At 41.9% G+C, this 21,277-nt stretch overlaps 1 protein-coding gene across 2 annotated transcripts in view; it reads left to right on the plus strand.

Moving 5' to 3' along the window:
* ABCB1 (ATP binding cassette subfamily B member 1) overlaps positions 1-21,277 on the plus strand; it is a 106,992-nt gene that overhangs the window by 65,234 nt on the left and 20,481 nt on the right. For both annotated transcript variants that reach the window (XM_036863678.1, XM_036863679.1), the window contains 7 exons: positions 355-516; positions 1,372-1,548; positions 2,066-2,212; positions 4,519-4,626; positions 8,317-8,394; positions 11,289-11,372; positions 17,535-17,738. In XM_036863678.1, the coding sequence (XP_036719573.1) occupies positions 355-516; positions 1,372-1,548; positions 2,066-2,212; positions 4,519-4,626; positions 8,317-8,394; positions 11,289-11,372; positions 17,535-17,738 (960 nt within the window). The remainder of the gene's footprint in view (positions 1-354; positions 517-1,371; positions 1,549-2,065; positions 2,213-4,518; positions 4,627-8,316; positions 8,395-11,288; positions 11,373-17,534; positions 17,739-21,277) is intronic.

The raw sequence follows: 21,277 nt of genomic DNA on the forward strand, positions 1-21,277 counted from the left end.
CCATCCACCTCATTACAAATACCTCCATTTCATTTCTTTTTATGGCTGAGTAATACTCCATTGTATATATGTGCCACATCTTCTTTATGCATTCGTTTGATGATGGACACTTAGGTTGCTTCCATGTCCTGGCTATTGTAAATAGAGCTGCAATGAAATATTTGTGTTTATAGTTATAATAGAACATCATTTTAAACCACTAACTGTACATTTACTGAAGGCAGAGACTATCTTACATAGCTTACACCGTTTTGCAATGTCTAAGGCATTGGTGGTCAGTAACTATAAATTGAATTAATGAGTTTTTCCATATAATTGTTCATGTATTCCAAAACCAAATTTTTCTCTCTTCAGGCCAGAGAAGGCCGGACCACCATTGTGATCGCGCATCGTTTGTCCACGGTTCGTAATGCTGATGTCATTGTTGGTCTTGATGATGGAGTCACTGTGGAGAAGGGCAGTCATGATGAACTCATGAAGGAGAAAGGCATTTACTTCAAACTTGTCACAATGCAGGTATAGTCTAACTCTGGCATTTTCCTAAAGCACAGTATGTTAGGGATAAGCTGATTTTGCTGTGTTCAGTGCTATAAATAAACGTTACCGTTGATTATCTTGAGAAGAGGGAAAAAAATACTTGGGTGGGAAGCGGGGGGGATTCAGGATCTGACCAGTGTTTTAGAGGTTTTTTCTTTCTCTTGAAAGGAGGGAAAGTAAAGAAGGATAATTAGAGAAAAGTAAAGTTAAAAAAGGCTTAGAAGTGAGCTATCCACTCAAGTAGCCACTAGCCACATGTGGTTATTGAGCACTTCAGCGGTGGTTAATCTGAATTGAAGTGTTTGTAAGTTGAAAGTGCATACCAGAGTCCAAAGACTTAGACTTAGTCCACCAAAAAAAAAGCAAAAAAAAAAAAAGCAGGATATCTCAAAAAGTCTTTACACTGATTACATGTTGATCTAATACCTTGGATACATTAGGTTAGGTAAAATATATAATTAAAACTGATTTTACCTCTCTTACTTTTTTTAACGTGGCTACTGAAGAAAATTGTGGCTCACAGTATGGTTTGCACCGTATTTCTGTTGATAACACTGGTCCAAAGCAAATATGATTGAGCCAGAAACACCCACAAAAAGGATGTGACTAGATAACATGGAACGGATGCCATGTTGTTTCAGCATATTTTATGGGAATACTCATTTAGTGGTTTTAATTTTCAAATATAATCACACCAGAAAATAGCAGTTTAACTTGATCCTTTTCCTATAAAGACTTAACTTGCCATTTTCCTTGATATTTGCTGTTAAGCGACTAGTTTTTTGTTGGTTAACTGAGCCTAACCAGCTTATGAATATTTCTTGTTTATTTTAGACAAAAGGAAATGAAATTGAATTAGAAAATGCAGCTGGTGGATCCAAAAGTGAAATTGATGCCTTGGACATGTCCCCCAAAGATTTAGGATCCAGTCTAATAAGAAGAAAATCAACTCGCAAGAGTATCCAGGGACCACAAAGCCAAAACAGAAAGCTTAGTAAAGAAGAGACTTTGGTATGGAGGAGGCTGCGGACTTATGTCTTCACCAGTGGGCTAAGGCTGGGATACGGGTGGGAACAAGAAATGCTTATCCAGAATCCTCCTGTCCTATCCCCTAGCCTATTCCACAAATCCAAATCTCAACATTTTAGACTCAAGTTGGAATTTATAGGACAAGAATTTTAGAATTAGAATTTATAATGGAAAGAGATAGGTTATAGTGGGTCTTCAAATACAAACATTTCTGTTCTTTCATCCTTACTTATAAAATACACTTGTCACGTTCTGTCAGGTCAGACTTAAATGTTTATGGAATCATCGTTTATTTCTTAAGAAACAAAGGAACAATATAACAGGATCTGTCAGCACTTTTTTTTTTTAAAGGTAAATAGCCATCAGTTGATAAGGAAGTAGGTATAAGATATATTCATTTAAAAATTTTTGTGCATACAGAAGAACTGTACATCAATGAAATCAGTTAAGTATCAGTTCTTTTCCTGACCAGTCTGTTGTATTATTTTGTATTCTCCAGGATGAAAATGTACCTCCAGTTTCCTTTTGGAGGATTCTGAAGCTGAATATAACTGAATGGCCTTATTTTGTGGTTGGCATATTTTGTGCCATTATAAATGGAGGTCTGCAACCAGCATTTTCAGTAATATTTTCAAGGATTATAGGGGTAAGTGTTTATGTCCATTTTGGAGATGTACTTGTGAGTCCTGACTAAAGAATGAACTGTTTGTATTTGTAACTTTATGTAGAAACCACAAAAATATGCAGCTCACCTTCATATGACACTAAGCAGCTTGTAGATGTAGGAATAGAAGTCTTGTTTGTGATAGGAAAACTAATTGTTCAAAGCTTCCTTTGTCGTGGCAGTTGGTTTCTCTCCTAGGGCCCTGGGAACGAGATCCCTGAAAAAGAGTCCATGAAACTGACTAGGTGACTGTCCCCTACCTGCCATCATTGGACTCTGAGTCAACCTCAGGAACTGTCCTATCACCAGGGTGCGAAGAGAGTTCCTCGTATGTTCATCACACCGGCTCAAGAGAGAGCTGCTCTCTGACTCATGTGCTTGTCAGGACGTGAGCAGGCCGAGCGTTTGGCCTCTGTGAGGTGTCCGTCCCACGTGTTAAGATGAAAACAAATGGGGGATGGCTTCCCAAAGATTGAGGCTGACAGATGCTGGTTGCACCTGCTTTTCATTTTGGCATTTTCAACAAAAAAGTTACAATCCAGGCAGGAGTGCCCTCTGTTAATGGCAGATGTTCAGACATTAAGCTGAGGACACCTTTGCCATAACTGCTAGAAACATTGTAGAGAAAGAGATGGATCACTACACAAAATATAGACCAAACGCTAACTTTTGATTATACTAAAAGATACATAAATATGCCGGTCCACCTATGCCTGGCTAACTTATTTCAGGTTGACGTTCACATGTTTGATGTAGTCCTTCAAGGAATATCTTCAGTGTCTGCTTTGTGCCACGTACTGTTCTAGGTGCTGAAAAAGTACCAGGAAAGAGAGGATGTGTCTGATTACGTGGAGCATATGTTCTAGGCCAGGGGTTAGCAAACTTTGTCTATAAACGCTAAGAGAGTAGATATTTTAGGCTGTGCAGGCCAAATGGTCTCTGTTGCAAATGCTCAGCCTTGCCATTGCAGTGCACAGGTAACCATTCAGAAGCAAAGGATCATGGTTGTGTTCCGTAGCCACCATAGATTGGCTGGGGCCAGTCCCTGTTCTAACACTGGTCTTGCAGGCACAGGGGTAGACAGTGGCATCATCAGGGAAAAAAAAGGAATTGGATTAGTTAGGAATAGGTTTGGCTGTGTATAACAAAAACTTACAAATTTGATGTTTTCCTCATTCCTCGTGTAACAATAGACCTGCAAACAGGTGGTCCAAGGCAGACACATTAGCTCCTAGATATTGGGTAGGCAACAAGCTCTTTGCCTCATTGAAGGTTTGTAACACAGAATTTAGGATTGTGGGCTCTGAGTTAGATTGCTTGGGGGTATAGTCTTGGGTCATCACTTGGTGGCTGTGTTACCTTGAACAAGTTAATTAACTTCTCTGTGCTTCAGTTTCCCTCTATGTAAAACGGTGATTATAACAAACCTCAGGAGGTGGTTGTGAGGGTAAAGGATAATATACGTGAGTTTGTTTACAATAACGTCTGGCACAGAGTAAGAGCTCACTGATTGTTGGCTCTTGTTTTTGTTGGAATGACTCATCAAGAAAAATTAATTTAACTTCTTCCAAAAAGCTTTTTTTTTTTTTTTTCCTTTATAAGGAATAAAGTTGTCTGGGTTGGCTTAGGAATATGGCTCTCACAAGACTGATTCTGGCCCACTGTGAAGGGGGGTGATTTTCTTTCCCTGTGGCGTGGTTATTCTCTGTTCCTCAAGCCCAGGGCATCCTGTAAGCTCTTCTAACCCAGATCTCCACATGTGGTTCTAGGTCAGCTGGCTACAGTTCCCCACTGGCTATCTAACTGGCCATCCTACAGAGGCTGGCTCAAGGAGCCTCCTTTCTTTGGAGAGGCCTGGGCTGAATGAATGAGCACCTTCCCTGGGTTCACCGAAACCACATCAGCAGATGTGTCTCCAGACACCTTGGGACGGTTCGAAATGTCCAACTTGTAAAACAACAGATGACCATACAGCGTAGTTTCCCATCAAAGGAAGAAGAGAGTATTTGTTCCCAATTCTGCTGTGGTGGGTGTGGCGCTCCCTTGTGGCCCTCGTTACTGCAAGAAGGAATATGAGCAGACAAAGAGCTGGATAGACTGATGAATGACAGGCCCACTCTTGGTCCCCAGGGAAGGCAGAATATGTCCCCCTTTAGGGAAGCCAGCCTGACCTCCACATACTAAGGCTCCCTTGACCCCGACCGAATACTCTGCTAGATGCAAAATGGGTCAGACTTTGAATGATTTATTCAGTGGTACTGAAAACCCTTTAAATATTTTCTTGACAGGTTTTTACCAGAGATGACGATCCGGAAACCAAACGACAGAATAGTAACTTGTTTTCACTCTTGTTTCTAATCCTTGGAATTATTTCTTTTATTACGTTTTTCCTTCAGGTAAGTGTCTACATTTTCACTTTGAGAAATGTACCGTTGTTCAACTGGGGGAATTTATTAAACATCTGTGTAATAACTTGCTTTTTAGTAGAATTGCTCCTCTGGTTGCTGGGCTGTTAGCAGCCAGTTTCTTTGACATTTTTAAAACAAAGATGTTTTGCTTCCTCTGGCTCCCTTGCTTACTTCCTTCCCACCTTCTCCTCCCCCAACTGGAAATGTTAATGAAGTCAGAGGGAGCAGAGAGTATTTGATCTAATCTCGTGATTGGAAATGAAAGCTGGTGTTGACTTAAAAAAATGCACAATGTGAGAGTTGCGAGTTAAGTTTTTTTGGCTACGTTGGGTCTTCGTTGCTGCACGCGGGCTTTCTCTAGTTGCGTCGAGCGGGGGCTACTCTTCGTTGCGGTGCACGGGCTTCTCATTGTGGTGGCTTCTCTTGTTGTGGAGCACGGGCTCTAGGCGCGCAGGCTTCAGTAGTTGTGGCACGCGGGCTCAGTAGTTGTGGCTCGCGGGCTCTAGAGTGCAGGCTCAGTAGTTTGTGGTGCACAGGCTTAGTTGCTCCGTGGCATGTGGGATCTTCCCGGATCAGGGCTCGAACCCGTGTCCCCTGCATTGGCAGGCAGATTCTTAACCACTGCACCACCAGGGAAGTCCCATATGTTAAGTTTTATTTGGGGCAAAATGAGGACTGCAGCCAGGGAGACAGCATCTCAGATAGCTTGGAGAAACTGCTCCTAGGAGGGAGGGGGGAAGGTCAGTATATATGTGATTTTGGTGAAGGGGGAGTACATTGCAATCAAGCACATATTTTTTTGCAGGTTTCTGCTAGTCACGAGGAGCAGTTGTCACCATGAAGGATTTTAGTGCTTTTCTAGATATGAGGAGATACAAGAATTGGGCTCATAAAATTGGCTCCTGAAAATATCTATCTGAAGACCTGTTCTGCCAGTTTTTCCCAGAGCACAGAGTGCCTCCTTTCTGCTCTCCACCCTGAACTCCTTTCAGGGGGTGTTGAAAGTCAGCAGCTGCAGCAGGATTTAATCCTTGTAGAGGTAGATGGCAAGTACCAATTTGTTGCTGACGCTAGGCTCTAAAAAATGGGATTTAGGGGAGCCTTGGACATATGTTTGGATATAAGTACTGCCAGTCAGTTTAAATACTTAAAGAAATGTCTTCCAATGTTCTAAAAGCAACAACAAAACCCAGAACCCCATAAGCCAGTTACACTGATTTTAAAAATGTTTGAAGAGTTTATCATTTATCTTTTGCTGAAGGAGAAGGAACGCTTTTAATGATGGAAAAATGTCAGTCTTCAAACAAAAACTGTAGGAACCATTTGTAAAGAGTCAGATTTTACAAGTTGCAAATCATTTGGCTGAGATGAAATTGCAAGGAATTAAGTGCTCTAAAAAGCTCAGCATGGTAAGACAGTATAGGCTTTGGTGTCAGGCTTAGGGTCAAGTATGAGTTACTCCAGTTGCTAATTTTGTGTCCTTGGGCAAGTAAGTAACTTAAACTGTGTAAGCCTCAGTTTCCTCATCTGTAAAATGGGGATAATGGTAGCTGATGCTTGATGATTAAAAGAGATGATAAGACTAAGTTCCTAGGTCTGTCTGAGGCAGTTGTAAACATAATCACTTATTAAATGAATGAATGATTAGTCACATGTAATTTTTTAATATAGAACTCTCAGTAGGTCTCTTTATTTTACATGGTGTAAGCATGTATTCATATTTTGAACAGACAGAACACTTTTCTGGACATGATAGGAGGTCCAAAGCTCTGGACTCTTTTGTTACTGAGTACTTCAGGTCTCTTTGGGGAATTTGATCATACTAGAATAAATGTGACACTAATTGTATGCGAGATTGCCTTACCAACTATTAATGCCATAGGAGTTGGGAGAAGGTAGAGATTGCTGAGGGTGCAGTTGGTTAAGAAATTTGGAGGGAGGTAGGCTTTGAGCTGGAGATTTGAATTGGTGAAGCAAAGGCAGTTAAAGTGGTACCTTTGTAACATAATGATGCTCAGAGAAACTGAAGCCTGGTTTGCTTGGCAAACCAAGGTGAAAACAAAGGCTCTGAATCCCAGGACCTCAGAAGTGCAGAGGTGGCAGGGTGACTAACGGTGATGTTAGAATGCCAACTCCTCATTTAGAAATGCAAGGAAGGAGCTGACTGTGGGGTTCAATCCCAGGCTCTGGGTTCTCATTCTGGTTAAGATTCTCTTAGACGAAGATTCAGTTTCCAACTCTGCCACCTTAGAACTGTAGCCTCTGGCAATTTACCAGCCTCTCTAAACCTCCATTTCTTCTGTAAAGTGGTGATTATGGCTTTGTCCTGAGGCCTTACAGTGTTTGTGAAGTACGTAACAATGAAAGTTGTCAACAAAATAACAACAGTAATATTCCTGTAGTGGGCAAGATAGTTCAGATTTCATTCAGTCTAATAGCAGAAACCTTCATCTGGTCCTTTCCAAGTAAAGTTAATCATTTTGGTAACTTCAGGCATCAGCTCAGTTAATCCAGGGTTTCTCCTTCTCCCCCTTCTCCCTGGATTGGTGTCTGTTTTCACAGGAGGGTTATGCAGCGTTACAGCACTGGGCAGAGGGGGGTGGTCTGTGCACCTCGCCTGCCCCCCTGCCTCATGTTGGTGACCCGAGGGGCTGGTGGCCTTCCGTTACATGGTCCCACCTGTCTTCGTTGGTCAGGACCACGTGGAAGAGTGCTCTTTGCACGTGTTTCTTCCCTCTCTCTCCGTAATGTGCAGCACACTAGGCTGTTATTAGGGCTTCTCCTCTTCTGATACACCATCCAGCCATTTCCACTCTGCTTTCTCCAGGCCATTGTGTGGCAAGCCTCATCCCCAGCGCTCCCCAGCGCTCCAGATAGAAAGGGGAGCAATGCTTCCTTCTGGTCCTGTATCCCCAAACTCACTGGGATGAGGGTCTGTCCTCCTTCCTCCCCAGACAGGGCCCAGCATGGCCGTACAATCACATCTTACTTTCTTCTCTCCCAAAACTCTCTTCTTTCCTCCCAGACACAGATTATATCCTTGGGGAAAGGGGGAGGGCAGTGCAGAAAATTCTCTCTCAGTAAGCCTTCCTTTCCAACTATTTCGCTCCTAGACTTTGGCTTTTTTTTTTTTTTTTTAACTTGGAAACTAAGAATTTGATGTCTTTGTTGTCTGTATCTTTTATGGCTGGGGTGGCTGTATATTTTTGTTTTCCCAGGTTGCACCTCGGGTCCTGGTGTAATTATGATACAGCCCCCCTTCTCACGCTCAAAAATATTCTGGTTTGGATGATACGTAATATAAACCCCTGGTTTAGAGTGCCTTCTGCCTTGGGAACAACTCCCCAGCTTCCTGAGTGACAGACCCTGGTTCACGGGGAGAAATAAGCAGGAGGGGGGAACGGGGGACAGAGAAACCACGTCCTAATAAATCCCCGACGGGCCCACCAGCTGGCTGGGGAGCGGCAGTGTCGATTTCAAAACTCTCCCGGCTCTTCCAGCAGTGCGGCCACGCGCCATAGTACACTGTCGCCGAAAGAGAGCCAAGCCTTGCAATCGGGCTTTCTGACTTTGTCTGGTGTCCTGCTTTAGCAGTGACACCAAGTCCCCTTCCTGTTATGTCATCAGCGGCTGGGTCTCTGACAAGTCTTTTCCCTTGGGGCATGTTACTCTTCACAGGGCTACACGTTTGGCAAGGCCGGAGAGATCCTCACCAAGCGGCTCCGATACATGGTTTTCAGATCCATGCTGAGACAGGTATGTCTGTTGAGGGCTGTGCCTGGGAAATGCAGAACTCCCCGCTGTGCCCTGTGGGGAAGCCGTGGGGAGGCTGTCAGGTTACTCAGAGCCCCTGTATTGATCTTCCCTGGATCGCATATCAGAGATGCTGGTGAACCGCCCACCAGGTCAGGCTCAGAGCCCTGCCCTGGGAGGTCTCCTGTGGGTGGGCACAAGGACTGGGGTCCCTGCGAGACAAATGGGAGTCTCCAGGGCAGATTCGCCTCCAGCCTCTGTCTCAGCAGCTGTAGGCAGAGTAGGTGGAAGCGATCTTCCATGCTCCTCATCCCTTTCCTCTCTTTCTTTCCTTCTTTCCCCTGGGAAACCCAGGATACTTGTGTTTCTTCCCACCAGGAAATGCCTTCTGTACCCTTTCTTTCCACAGATCAAAAGTCATCCCCGTGGCCCGTTCCCTGCTGCTCAGGTTCTTCGCTGGGGCTAGACTGATAGATTAATTCCAGCTGCAGTGTTACTGGCGGATAATGATTTAATGGAATGTCTCTCACACTTAACACCTTCAGAACGCTAACAACAGACAGATGTGAATGTTTTTCTGGGGCAAGGGGGAAGGGGATTCTGGACATGCAACCCAAAGCAGCCCAGTTCAAAGGGGAAAGTTTCTTTAACAATCATGCAGATTTCGTCTGTGACTTTATAACTTTCCATTTTAAAATCACTAATACAAAGATGCTCCATCTGGATGCCCCAGATATGCTGGGCGTACTTGAACCCTGGCTGAGGAGCTTCACTTGGCTGTGTTGATTTCTAGATGACATTCACATTTTCCCAGCTGTCTTTCATTCTTCAGTCCTTTCCTACTCCTACGCCGGCCACTTAAAAAGAAGACATATTCATGGGGATTGCTAGCTTGTGACTGACAGAGCCAGGACTGAAGCCAGTGAGTGAAAGAGCACTATTTGGTGGAGGGCCCTGTGTTAAGATTTTCAGTCAAACCATATTTATAACTGACATTCGATTTAGACTCAAGGCTTTGGTCCAGGGCTAAATGCCCCATTGCCCCGCCAGCCCCCAGGCCAACTCCGAGGTCCATTATTCTTTGGAAGCTGAGCTGATGATTTGTGTAGTGCCCTCTCCATAAATTATTAAGTCCAGCCATCATGCATTAAGTGCCTTCTGTTTACAAGGCATAATACTAGGTATTGTAAGGCCTTCACATCAGAACGGTCCCTAGTACACGGAAGTTACATTTCAGTGGGGGAGGCACTTAAGCACTGAACAATTTTTAAAAGCAAATGGATACATACTCCAAGAAATTATAATGCTCTGTTTTTTTCCTTCAGTATTTTTGGGGAAAATGATAGATACTGCTTTCATTGCCAATCAACCGTCGAGGTAACTTCTTAGGACCATAGTTATTTTTGTAACAGACATAAACTGGTACTTCAAACTCACAGTCTTTCTAGTATTTTTGTATTGAAAAGTGTAAGTGGTTTTACAAAGAAAATCCTATTTTATGTTGAAGGCTAAATTTTAATCTAGATTTCTTTTGTTGATTTTTTTTTTAAACCCAATTGGTTTATTCTGCCCTGAACCACAGTTATGTGTTTATTCGACTTCTCTATGTGAATGTCTATTAAGCATTTCATACCGAATATTTCCAGAATTGAACTTCTGACTCTCCCCTCCCCGCAGGGCTTACTCCTTTTCTAGTCCTCCCCCATATCAGTAAATGGCACCTCCATTCTACCGGTTGTGCAGGCTAGTGACTTTGGAGTCGTCCTCGACTCCTCTAGTTTGTTTAGTATTACAACAGCCTCCTAACTGGTCCCGCTGCCTCCGTCCTTATCCCAGTTCAGTGGGTTCATCGCCCAAGATCCAGAATCATTCTTCTAAGATAAAAAGTCAAATCACATCCCTCTGCCCCATACCTGCTGAAAGCTACCCATATCTGTCGGGGTAAAATCTGGACTCTTTATTTCCTTTTTTTCTGTCCGCGCCGTGCAGCTTATGGGATCTTAGTTCCCCGACCAGGGATTGAAACCGGGCCCTTAGCAGTGAAAGTGCAGAGTCCTAACCACTGGACTGCCAGGGAAGTCCCCAAATCTGGAATCTTTACAGTTACCTATAAGGTCACACACGATGTGGTCCCCACTACCTCTCAGACCTCATCTCCTGTAGCTTCGCCCCCTCTCCCATACACAGTCTACTCTATACCCGTTGGTTCATTGCATGCGGGTATGAGAGGGGGAGAGGGAGAGCCCAATGAGGATAGAAGTCTGTCCAGAGGAAGAGGCGGCTTTACACATTCCCACAGAGGTGCTTTTAAGACTGGTGGCAGCCCTTACAGCTTTCTTGCTTGTATGTGAACAGATCAAATATGCCTTTTCCTCGGGGCCTTTGCACATGCTCTTTCTTCCTTGTCTCAGATATTCTCATCCTTCTCTTCATTCAAGTCTCTGCTCAAACGTCACCTGAGAGAGGACTTCTCTGTCCCCTTCCCAATCTATAAAGTAGTGCCTTCCCTCACTTTTTTTTTCCTTCTTACCCCAGTCTGTTTTCTTCCTACCATTTATTACCACCTGGCATGGTATATATTTATCTGTGGTTTCCATCACTAGAATCTGGGCTTCATGAAAGCAGCGACTTTGTCTTTTTTGTTCAGTGTTGAATAGATCCAACACTTAGAAATTATGTTTGGAACAAAGTAAGCACTCAAAAAATTTCTTTGACAAATGAAATGGTCTATTTATGACTTTGTTTAATAAGTCCCTTTCTTGTCTATTCAGTATCAAATCCTGAACGCTTAATGCAGGAGGATAAGTGATAAATAAACCTGACCCTGTCACTGCCCTCCGAGCTGAGGGTCTCATGCATCGGGCTTTAAGATAATGAAATCATTTTCTGTGTCACAGGATGTGAGCTGGTTTGACGACCCTAAAAACACCACGGGAGCCTTGACGACCAGGCTTGCCAGTGACGCTGCTCAAGTTCAAGGGGTACTGACTGCCTCCTTTCTGCTGTGATTGTCGTAATGGGCCATTTTGAATTTCAGCATGAAACTAATTTTCTCCCTGCAGTTAATTCTCATCATCATTAAGAAAATGTTTAAACTTTAACCTATGCAATATATCATGTGCCTTATGGCAAAAAATGTTAACTATTTAAATATCATGCACTGTATAGTGTATAGATAACTTATAAGCTTTGTTTTGTTATTTGCCATCTTATTCATGCTATTAACAAAATACATGTGGAAGGATAATTATTTAGAAAAGGAAGTATTTATCATCATATCTTGAAGGTTCAGTCTGTTTTAATGATTTGCTAATCCCCAGAAAATTATTATAGCTACTGAAAAAAAGAATGTGTGTAGTTGCTGTAAGAAAGTTAAGGGGCACTGAAGTTCAGAGGGGAGCAAAGAAAATCTTAAAAAGGTTGACAGAACAGATGAATGGATAAAGAAGATGTGGCACATGTATACTATGGAATATTATTCAGCCATAAAAAGGAACAAAATTGAGTTATTTGTAGTGAGGTAGCTGGACCTAGAGTCTGCCATACAGATTGAAATAAGTCAGAAAGAGAAAAACAAATACCGTATGCTAACGCATATATATGAAACTTTAAAAAGCGGTACTGATGAACCTAGTGGCAGGGCAGGCATAAAGACGTAGACGTAGAGAATGGACTTGAGGGCACGGGGAGGGGAAAGGGTAAGCTGGGACGAAGTGAGAGAGTAGCACTGACATATACACTACCAAATGTAAAATAGATAGCTAGTGGGAAGCAGCTGCATAGCACAGGGAGATCAGCTCGGTGCTTTGTGACCACCTAGAACGATGGGATAGGGAGGGTGGGAGGGAGGCTCAAGAGGGAGGGGATATGGGGATATATGTATACATATAGCTGATTCACTTTGTTGTACAGCAGGAGCTAACACAACATTGTAAAGCATTTATACTCCAATAAAGATGTGAAAAAAAAAAAGATTGAAAGAATTGAAAAGAGCATGAAAAAATTGAAACAAGGGTAGAAGGAACAACTCGCTCAGACTATAAAACTTAAATTCTGCTACTATGTGAATCTCTTTAAGGGATATAACTAGAAACTATTGAACCAGCAGATTTTGATTTGTGGATAAAGTGACAACTGCTCCTTTAACTACAACTGTTTATGACAAAAATCTATAGGATGATGTGGAATTTGGGGGAAAAAAAGCATGTGATCTCTGCCATGTCTTTCCCTCCCTTGAACCTTAGCAATCTTTAGCTTTTAATCTTTCTGTAAGAGTACTATGATTACATTTCTTATAACTAATATATGGGGCTTCTGTAAAAAATAAATTAGGTTATGAATGTGGAAGCAGATACAGTTATAAAATCTCAATATAAACCTTGAGCATTGTTGCTTTAATACTTAAAGCAAACAAATCAACAGAAATTGAGGTTTAGCTCAAGCTGTGCAGAATCTAACAGAACAGAACGTACACTGCCTGAAATAACTTGAAACTTCCTAAAAGAGACAGCAACCATGCCCTTCCTGAGCCCTTATGGGATGTCAGATTGTCATAAGAGCGGTGGAAGAAAATGGCAGCAGGATATGCTGGTAGGGGCTTGCTGGTTGTTAGGGAAGAAAGGCCGCAATCTCGATGATGCGGCAACATATTCAAGAGGCATGAAGGAGGGAAAGATGCCGGCCCTATAGATGTCTAGGGTGGCATATTCTGAACAGAAGGATCAGCAAGTGCAAAGGCCCTGAGGTTGGAGCATTTATTTCTACAACTATTCCCAAAACAGCAAGGAGGATAGTGTGGCTGGAATAAAATGAGTGAAAGGGAAAGTCATAAGAGTTGAGATCAGCATCACATCTGAAATTATATGAGAAACCATTGTAGGGTTTTGAATATAGGAGGGACATGATCTGAAATTTTTAAAGGCTGCTGTGTGAATAGGCTGAAGGGGTCAGGGAGAGGCAGGGAGTCTATTGCAATCATCCAGGGGGAGGGAAGATAGTGTTTTAGACTAGGAGAGTCATAGTGAAAGTGATAACAAGTAATCAGATTCTGGGTATAGTTTGAAGGTACAGCCAATGGAATTTGTTGGTCGGCTGAACGTGGTACGAGAGATATTAGAGAAAAGGGATTTAAGGATGACTCCAAAATTTTGGACCTGCACAACTGAAGAAATGGAGTTGCTTTTTAATGAAACTGGGAAGCCTGTTGAAAGAGTTGTGTCTGGGACATGTTGAGTTTGAGATGCCCACAGTAGACGTCCAAGTGGAGATGTCCAGACAGCAGGTGGATTTGCAAGTCTGGAGGTTAGCAGAGAAGTCTGGTCTGGAAAAACACATTCGGAGATTTTTCAGCACCTGGGTGGCTTTTAAAGCCATGAGGCAGGAGGAGATAGCCAAGGAAGCGTGGGAGGATAGAGAAGATGGCAAGGTCTGGGCCCTGAGCTCAGGGCTATGAGATGACCCAGCGAAGAAGAGCAAGAATAAGTGGCCAGTGAGGGAGAAGGGCAATGTCCAAGAACAACATGAAGAAAGCATTTTAAGGAGGGAGGAGTCTAGGATCTCAAATACTGCTGATAAGCTTGTAGGACGAGCAAACATTGTACAATGCTGTAGCCACACAGCGGTGCTTGTGGTTCGAACAATAACTGTTTCAGGGGTGTGATGGGAACAAAAGCCTGATGGAAATGGGTTTACAAGAAAGATGGAAAGAGGATTAGGACACAGTTGGACAAATCATGACAGGATTTTCTGGTAAATGGGGCAGAGAAATGGGTTGGTAGGTGGAGGAGGACGTAAAGTATTACTCTATTTTATTTTTTATTTAAATTACCATGAGAATCAATCAACAGGCTTGGGGTTAATCCATTCGGCTAGCTCCTTGGAAGAGCCTTGCCTGGGGATAGTGATCACCGGGGACAAATTGTGTCCTGAAATTCCCTCAATCCTGAATTCCCTAGCTAAACTTTGCTGCCATAACTTTAGTATCCCTTTCACATAGACCTTGTCGTGTGCGCTCATGTGCTTTCACCGACACACACGTCCCACATCCCATTTAGCACAGGGGGACACGTGCTGGAGGAAACACACTAATTCAGCCCCTTGCAGCCAAACCCTGAGCAGATGCTGTCTGGATACTGTGTGCACTGGCCGTCAGGCCTTCATAATTCCTCTAAGTCATGCCTTTCCTGAGTTCGTAGAATTAGTGCTCAGTCCTTCCCCTCTGCAGTGGTGTTTGTGAGGGCCTTGACCACGTCCAGGAACTCCATTCTGCTTAATTGCCTATCAGGGTCAGCCGTCTGCTTCTCGCTTGTTTCCTCAAACTCCCACTTCCATGGCCCCAGTAGCACGGACGACACCTGCGCACCTTGTATGAGCCACTCTGAGTCAGAACTGTTCTCCAGAATGTTAAAACAGGGGCTAAAAAAGAGAGACCAGGGAAGAGGAGGCAATCGGACTGGGAAGCATCATGGGAACCAGGAAAGCCCAACATAGCTGTTACCACAAATTGGCTGAGAGAGGGCAGTTGAATCCCCTTTATGGCACCAGCTGACCTGTTTATGATAGTGGATACATGTGTGTATGTATATACATTTGTACATATATATCCACACATATACATACATACACACGTGTGTGTGTGTGTATCTATTTCATAGTAGGAAGTAGTGTAATTTTTATATATATAAATACCTAAGCCAAACAGTCCTGTCAAAGATCATTGCCACCTAAAACAGGGTGAACTCAAGTCTGTGTGTATATAGTTAGTGATGCTGTTTATCTAAGTGTAAATTTTTTTCTTATTTAACTTCACCATCAATGAAACATTTTCTCCGATGTATTTTTGAGCAAGTAGCTTAATCCTGCTAACCATAAATCAGAAGAAAATATATTTCAATATTTTGCTTATGAAATTGTGGGCTTTTAAATTTAATTTTCATGTAAGGATTAGAATTCTGAGGAAAAAGCAAATGAGAGCCACATAGAAGTCAAAAGCAACTATGTATTAAAAAAATTTTTTTGGTGGTGTGCTGAATTGGGCGATTGGGATTGACATGTATACACTGATGTGTATAAAATTGATGACTGAATAATAAAAAAATAAAATAAAAATTTTTTTCCCCCTGGGAGAAGGTATTTGAGGGAAAGATGAAGGTAAATGTTCTTAATTTCAAAAGGAGTTTCAGGAAATAGGCTTTTTTTTCCCCGATAAGCACACATATTTTAAAATTGGACTGCAAGCCATATGGTGGTGATTTGAGGAGGAAATAAATAGCCAGAGAGGGGGAAACAGGGAAAGATGGGGAGAAAAATGAGTGGGAGAGGAAGTGTTACAAATATGTGATAGCACAGTGGGTTAAAGACACTGTGAGGAGAGTCTTAGTGGGTTTCAGGTATTAAAGCATTCTTGTCTTACCTTGCTTCACTCTTGGGCTCTGGTTTTGGAGTATTACCTACTCTCATTCTTACTTTCAAAATGAAAATGACCTGGCTACTACTAATAATCCGTGCTCTCCCGTGGAGCGTTCTAGAGACACCTTCTCTGTGTGAGGAATAGATGATGCGACAGTGAGTGTCAGTCTTTAAAGATTGGTGACCAGTGCAATGTCACTGGAAGCATTAAATCACATTAAGCCAAGGGGCTTACTTTCCCTCCAGCTTAAGGTTCTAGGTCTTTTAGGTCATCTTTCATGTACACTAAAGAAGAATTTGTCATCTATGATACATTTTACTTATTTCTGTGGTCTTGGCTACCATCCACAGCTGAACGTTTATATCTGTGAAACCTTAGGTATTGGGGTAATTCGTCTGCCGTGAACTTGGGGGATGACTTGACTTACACCAAGTTTGGCTAAGCATCCCTTTATCATTAGCTCAGTGACTGCATCAAACAAAAATAAATGCTCTATTATTTATGCTGTTTCTTTCAGCCCTGGTGCAGTTCCCTGGTATGGAATTTAATGTGTAGCGTTACTGGTAGTTTATTTTAACAGCATTTTCCCCTGATTACTGGTTTGGTGTTTATATCAACATAGGTGTTGAATGATTTCAGAGGGTCGATATTGAGACACGGGGCTTGTAAAGAATTCTGTCCTAAAAATTCAGAGCTGACAGAAGCTTTAGTTATTAATCAATGTACCTGCTCATTTTGGGGTTGAGAAGAATTTGTCCAAAGTCACAGAAGTGGCAGTGACCATTCTAGACTGTACTCCATCATAATCTTTCCCTGAGACTGGCCCCCCTCAGGCAGAGGACATTTGGGGAGTGGAAAAAACATGGGCCATTTCCAAAAAAGCAGATCGGGGGGCCAGGGCAGGAATTCGGAAAGGCTTGAGGGCATGGGGTGTTTCCAGGGCAAAGGAGAGAAGTATAGAGTAGTGGAGTGAATTGACTTTATGTTTTGACTTCTGGCTTTTGAGTTGGAAATAACTGCATGCTCCTGAAAATCATGCTTCAGGCTCCCTCTGGCGTATAAGCTGAAGGTTCTGATGCCTGCTTAATATTCTAAATTTAAATTCCATAACTTTCAGCTCTGTGTACTTTTTCTAAACACTATAAGCATCTCAAATAGGCCAAGAGATGTTGGGTTGGCTAAAAAGTTCATTCAGTTAGTGAATACATTGTTCAGTAAAGTTCTTCGTGAAAATGAAAAATGTTTTTTATTTTTACTTAAAGCTGAACGAACTTTTTGGCCAACCCAATATTTGCATACCCTCCATGACAAATACTAGGCTTAAGTTATAGGTAGTTATATATCTAACACTGGAAATTTCCAACAGTCCCAGCTGAATATAATTGTCAGACTGTTTTATCCTGCTAATTTGCTGAGCTTGCATTAGGGATCACGGTGTCATTGTTTAATGAAAATTTTCTTGGTATTAAAAAATCAGATGAGAGAGAAATATGTAATTGAACTCTGAATTATTGATCTACTTTTAGTATTTATTCTGAAGTTGTGGAGATCCTCATTTTAGAAACCAAATAGACTTATAAGTAAACCTTTACTTTTTATTTCATAACCGAGGAGATGAGATTCTCACGAAGCTGAATTATCATAATCCTTAAGAAAATATATAAGCATGGATTTTAAAGATAATATGAAATATGAAAGTGTCTCTCTGACAGTGTTTTGTTTGTTTGTTTTGCAGGCTATAGGTTCCAGGCTTGCTGTAATTACCCAGAATATAGCAAATCTTGGGACAGGCATTATTATATCCTTAATCTATGGCTGGCAGTTAACACTTTTACTGTTAGCAATTGTACCCATCATTGCAGTAGCAGGAGTTATTGAAATGAAAATGCTGTCTGGACAAGCACTGAAAGATAAGAAAGAACTAGAAGGTGCCGGGAAGGTGAGTCAGACGGAGTATAATCGCTGACCTAAGTAGAGTAAAATATTCTAATCAGTGTCGTTCTGTTACGACTACTTTCTAAGCTCCGAGAATGTTTTTATAACCATTCCTCAAAGCGGTCTTATTTGACGCTTGTTCAGCGGGTTGAAAACTGAAGAAAAGTAGCAAAACAAATTCTTAGACTCACAGACTGACAACTAATTTTGTCAGGCTTTTCTAGTTTCAGGCGATTGTCTTCACACTCCTCTCCCTCTTTCTCTGGAGCAAGCAGAAATCCATTGCTTTATTGAGGAAAGGAGGCCCATTTAATTACATATGAGGGGGGATATTAAAAAATGGAAAAGTCTTAAAGGTATTTATTCTATCTGGCTTAAAATATTATCATTCTTTTCCTTTCATACACCTCCTCCCTTTGTGTTATTTCTGTTTACCCTTACCCTAATACATTTTTTTTTGAGGGGCGGTGTTGCATGCTTGTCTGTTGTTGTTTTTGATTTGCATTTTGCATCTCCCTTTATTTTTTAAAGAATTTGTACTTTACATTGGAGTATAGTTGATTAACAATGTTATGTCAGTTTCAGGTGTACCGCAAAGTGATTCAGTAATACATATACATGTATCTTTTCTTTCTCAGCTTCTTTTCCCATTTAGGTTATTACAGAGTATCGAGCAGAGTTGTTGTTTTGAACAAATGCTTATATGGCAATTGCTTTACCTCTCAGGGTGACCCTGTGAGATAGGTTCTATTTTAGCTCCTTTTTCAGGTGAGGCTGAGGCACAGGCAGGTAATGCCACCAATGCCTTAGAGCTCGTGAGTTTAAGTTTCAGAGCCAGGATTCAAACCCAGACAGTCGCGCTCCCAAGTTGTGCCTCTGTTAAGAAACGAAGAGGTCTGCAGATGGCGGCACATAATCTGATATCATGTGATCTGTATCATTGTAGAAATGAGTGGTCAGAGCACCCCCAAAACTGGGCCTACCATCTAGGATAGGGATATATCTATCAGTGGACCCTTCAAGGTTCCCAAGAGTCAGGGCAGGGACCCAGGCAGATCCAGTGGCCCAGGTGTCTGAGGTACTTTGCCTCTGGACCAGGCAGCTCACGAATAGGATGATGGAGGGGGTCCTGGAGGTTGGTTATCACCACTCACACTTTGTCCTCCACCTCCCTGCCATCTCCTCAGACTTTCTACCCTGTGTCCTTGGGATTCCTTCAGGAAGCTCCTCTGGACCAGCTTTAGTGCTTCTCAGCGATTGCCAATGAGGGAAAGACCTCACGTGAAGTTTCCCTTCAGGCCGTCAGAGGCCCGGTCCCGAGGTTCAGCAGGATGGTGCCGGCCCCCAGGTGTCTGGAGTCCATCCTGTGACCAGTCACTTCATTTAATCCTGTCCTTTGTTGGTTTCTCCCCTATGGTGTTGACTCTTCATCTGATGAGAAGATGGAAAAAATGTGTATAAAAAGAAAGTGCGTTACTCTTTTATAGTGTCATTGTTTACTGAGGTGTTCAAAATGTCCCAGAAAGGAGTCTTAGGTTGTTCGTAGGAAGAAGATGACAGATCGGAAGCTAATTCACTGCAAACCACAGGTTGGCACCTTCGAAGTGGTGCATCAGGTTTAAGGCTCTGGGAGTTCTGTCAGAGGGGACAGGGGAAGGGGTGCAGACGGAAATAGATACATGTTAGTGTGGCAGGTTTTCTAGGTAAAGGTTGGGGGTGAGGTAAATGTTCTGCTCCATTGGTGGTTCATGAGAGAGGAAACAGCAGGTAGGGAAAGTGGTGGTTGCTGTACCAGCGGGTCCATGAAATAGTAAAAATCAACTCCCACCTGATCACAATTCTCAGGTTACCATTTATTGCCTGTTTATTGTATACCAGGAATCATGCTAAGAGCTCTACATGCATTACCTCATTTGACACTCTCAATAACCCTTTGGAATTATCCCTGTTAGGTAATAAAACCCAAAGTTCAGAGAAGTCAGGTAACTTGCCCAAAGTCACACAGCAGCAGCCTAACTGATCTGTCTACTTTCTATATTCCTCTTACAGAAGCCACACTCATCTCTTACAAACACAAACAAAATCATGCTAACCTTTAACTCCTCCAGTGGCTTCTTTTCTTTTTTTTTTTCCACACACACACACTATATTTTATTTTTACAAGAGGTAAATAAACTGACACCAAGCATTGTAAATGGATGACCACAACAAAAGCAACAACGATTGCATTTCCCAAACACGAAACACACTCGTACTGTGTCATAATACTGACATTCAGTCCAGTAATCCTCCACTGTAACAGCTCCTTTACTTTGCAGTGAAAATTGATTTGTATGTTTTTTGCCTCTGAGTCCTTGTGGGATTTTTTTTTTTATTCAAACAGAAAGTCACAAAAATTATAGTCGTCCTCATCAGTTCACTCAGTCCCATGTAATTAATTTTTTTTATCTCGATCTTTTGTTAGCACTTTTATGAATTCATCAGTTTTCCATTAGAGCTCTGAAAATGCTTATTCATTCAGTTCAGCAGTATAGTCAGTTACCAGAAACCTGTACTTGTCAGAGTCTTTTCCATGAATTCCTTGAAGATGAAACCCTTTTATAGGAACATATTTGCAAAAGCTTCAGAGTACACCCAGAACTATCTGTAAATGACAAAAGACTTAAAAATGACCACGGTTAAAGATTTGATGAAAGTTCATAATAATGCAATTGACAAGGAAATTTAGTTATTTCTGGGATATACATTTTAAAGTAATAACTAGAATTATGACTTATTATAGCAGAACATATAAGATTTTTAGAAATTTCATGTAGTGTCTGGAACATTTATTTTAACATATTTCCATACAAATAACCCAAAGAAAGTTTAGTATTAGTTGGTTTTTTTGTGTGTTTGTTTTGTTTGTTTATACTGCAGGTTCTTATTAGTCATCACTTTTATCCTCCAGTGGCTTCTGATCACACTTGCAATAAAATCTGCCCTTTCTCCTGGGCTGTAAAACTCTGCATGAATCAGCCCCTGATGACTTCTCTGACCCTGTCTTGCACTAGTGTCTCCCTCACCCTGCTCTGGCCTCATGGGCCTGCTTTCAGTTCCTAGAACACTCCAAGCTGGTTCCCTCTGGTCTTCATATCTCAGAATTATTACTCTTCAGAGAGGTCTTTCCTGGCCCTTGAATTAATTCCTGACACTTCTCAGCACTTTATTTCTTTCCTATTTCTTTATTGATTAATGGTCTGTCTTCCCTACTAAAATGGGGACCAGGACCGTGTCTGTTGGTTTGCCCTTAGAGGGACAGAGCAGGCCCAGGATTCCAGAGCAGGACTGTGTGATATCAGAGCCAGCTGATAACCTCTACCTTGCCTGTGATCTGTGTTCCATCGATTTGTCACGTTATTATTGACGAATGAACATTTTTATAGAATAGATGCTTTTTCTTTTTAGAAATAAAAGCTGTAATCAGTTTATTTGAGGGTAGGAAGAGAAGTGTGAGTTTTTTCTAGAAATATATATGTATTTTTTCCTTTCTTAAAAATTATT

Source organism: Balaenoptera musculus, chromosome 9 (genome assembly GCF_009873245.2).
Source record: "Balaenoptera musculus isolate JJ_BM4_2016_0621 chromosome 9, mBalMus1.pri.v3, whole genome shotgun sequence".
NCBI lineage: Eukaryota > Metazoa > Chordata > Mammalia > Artiodactyla > Balaenopteridae > Balaenoptera > Balaenoptera musculus.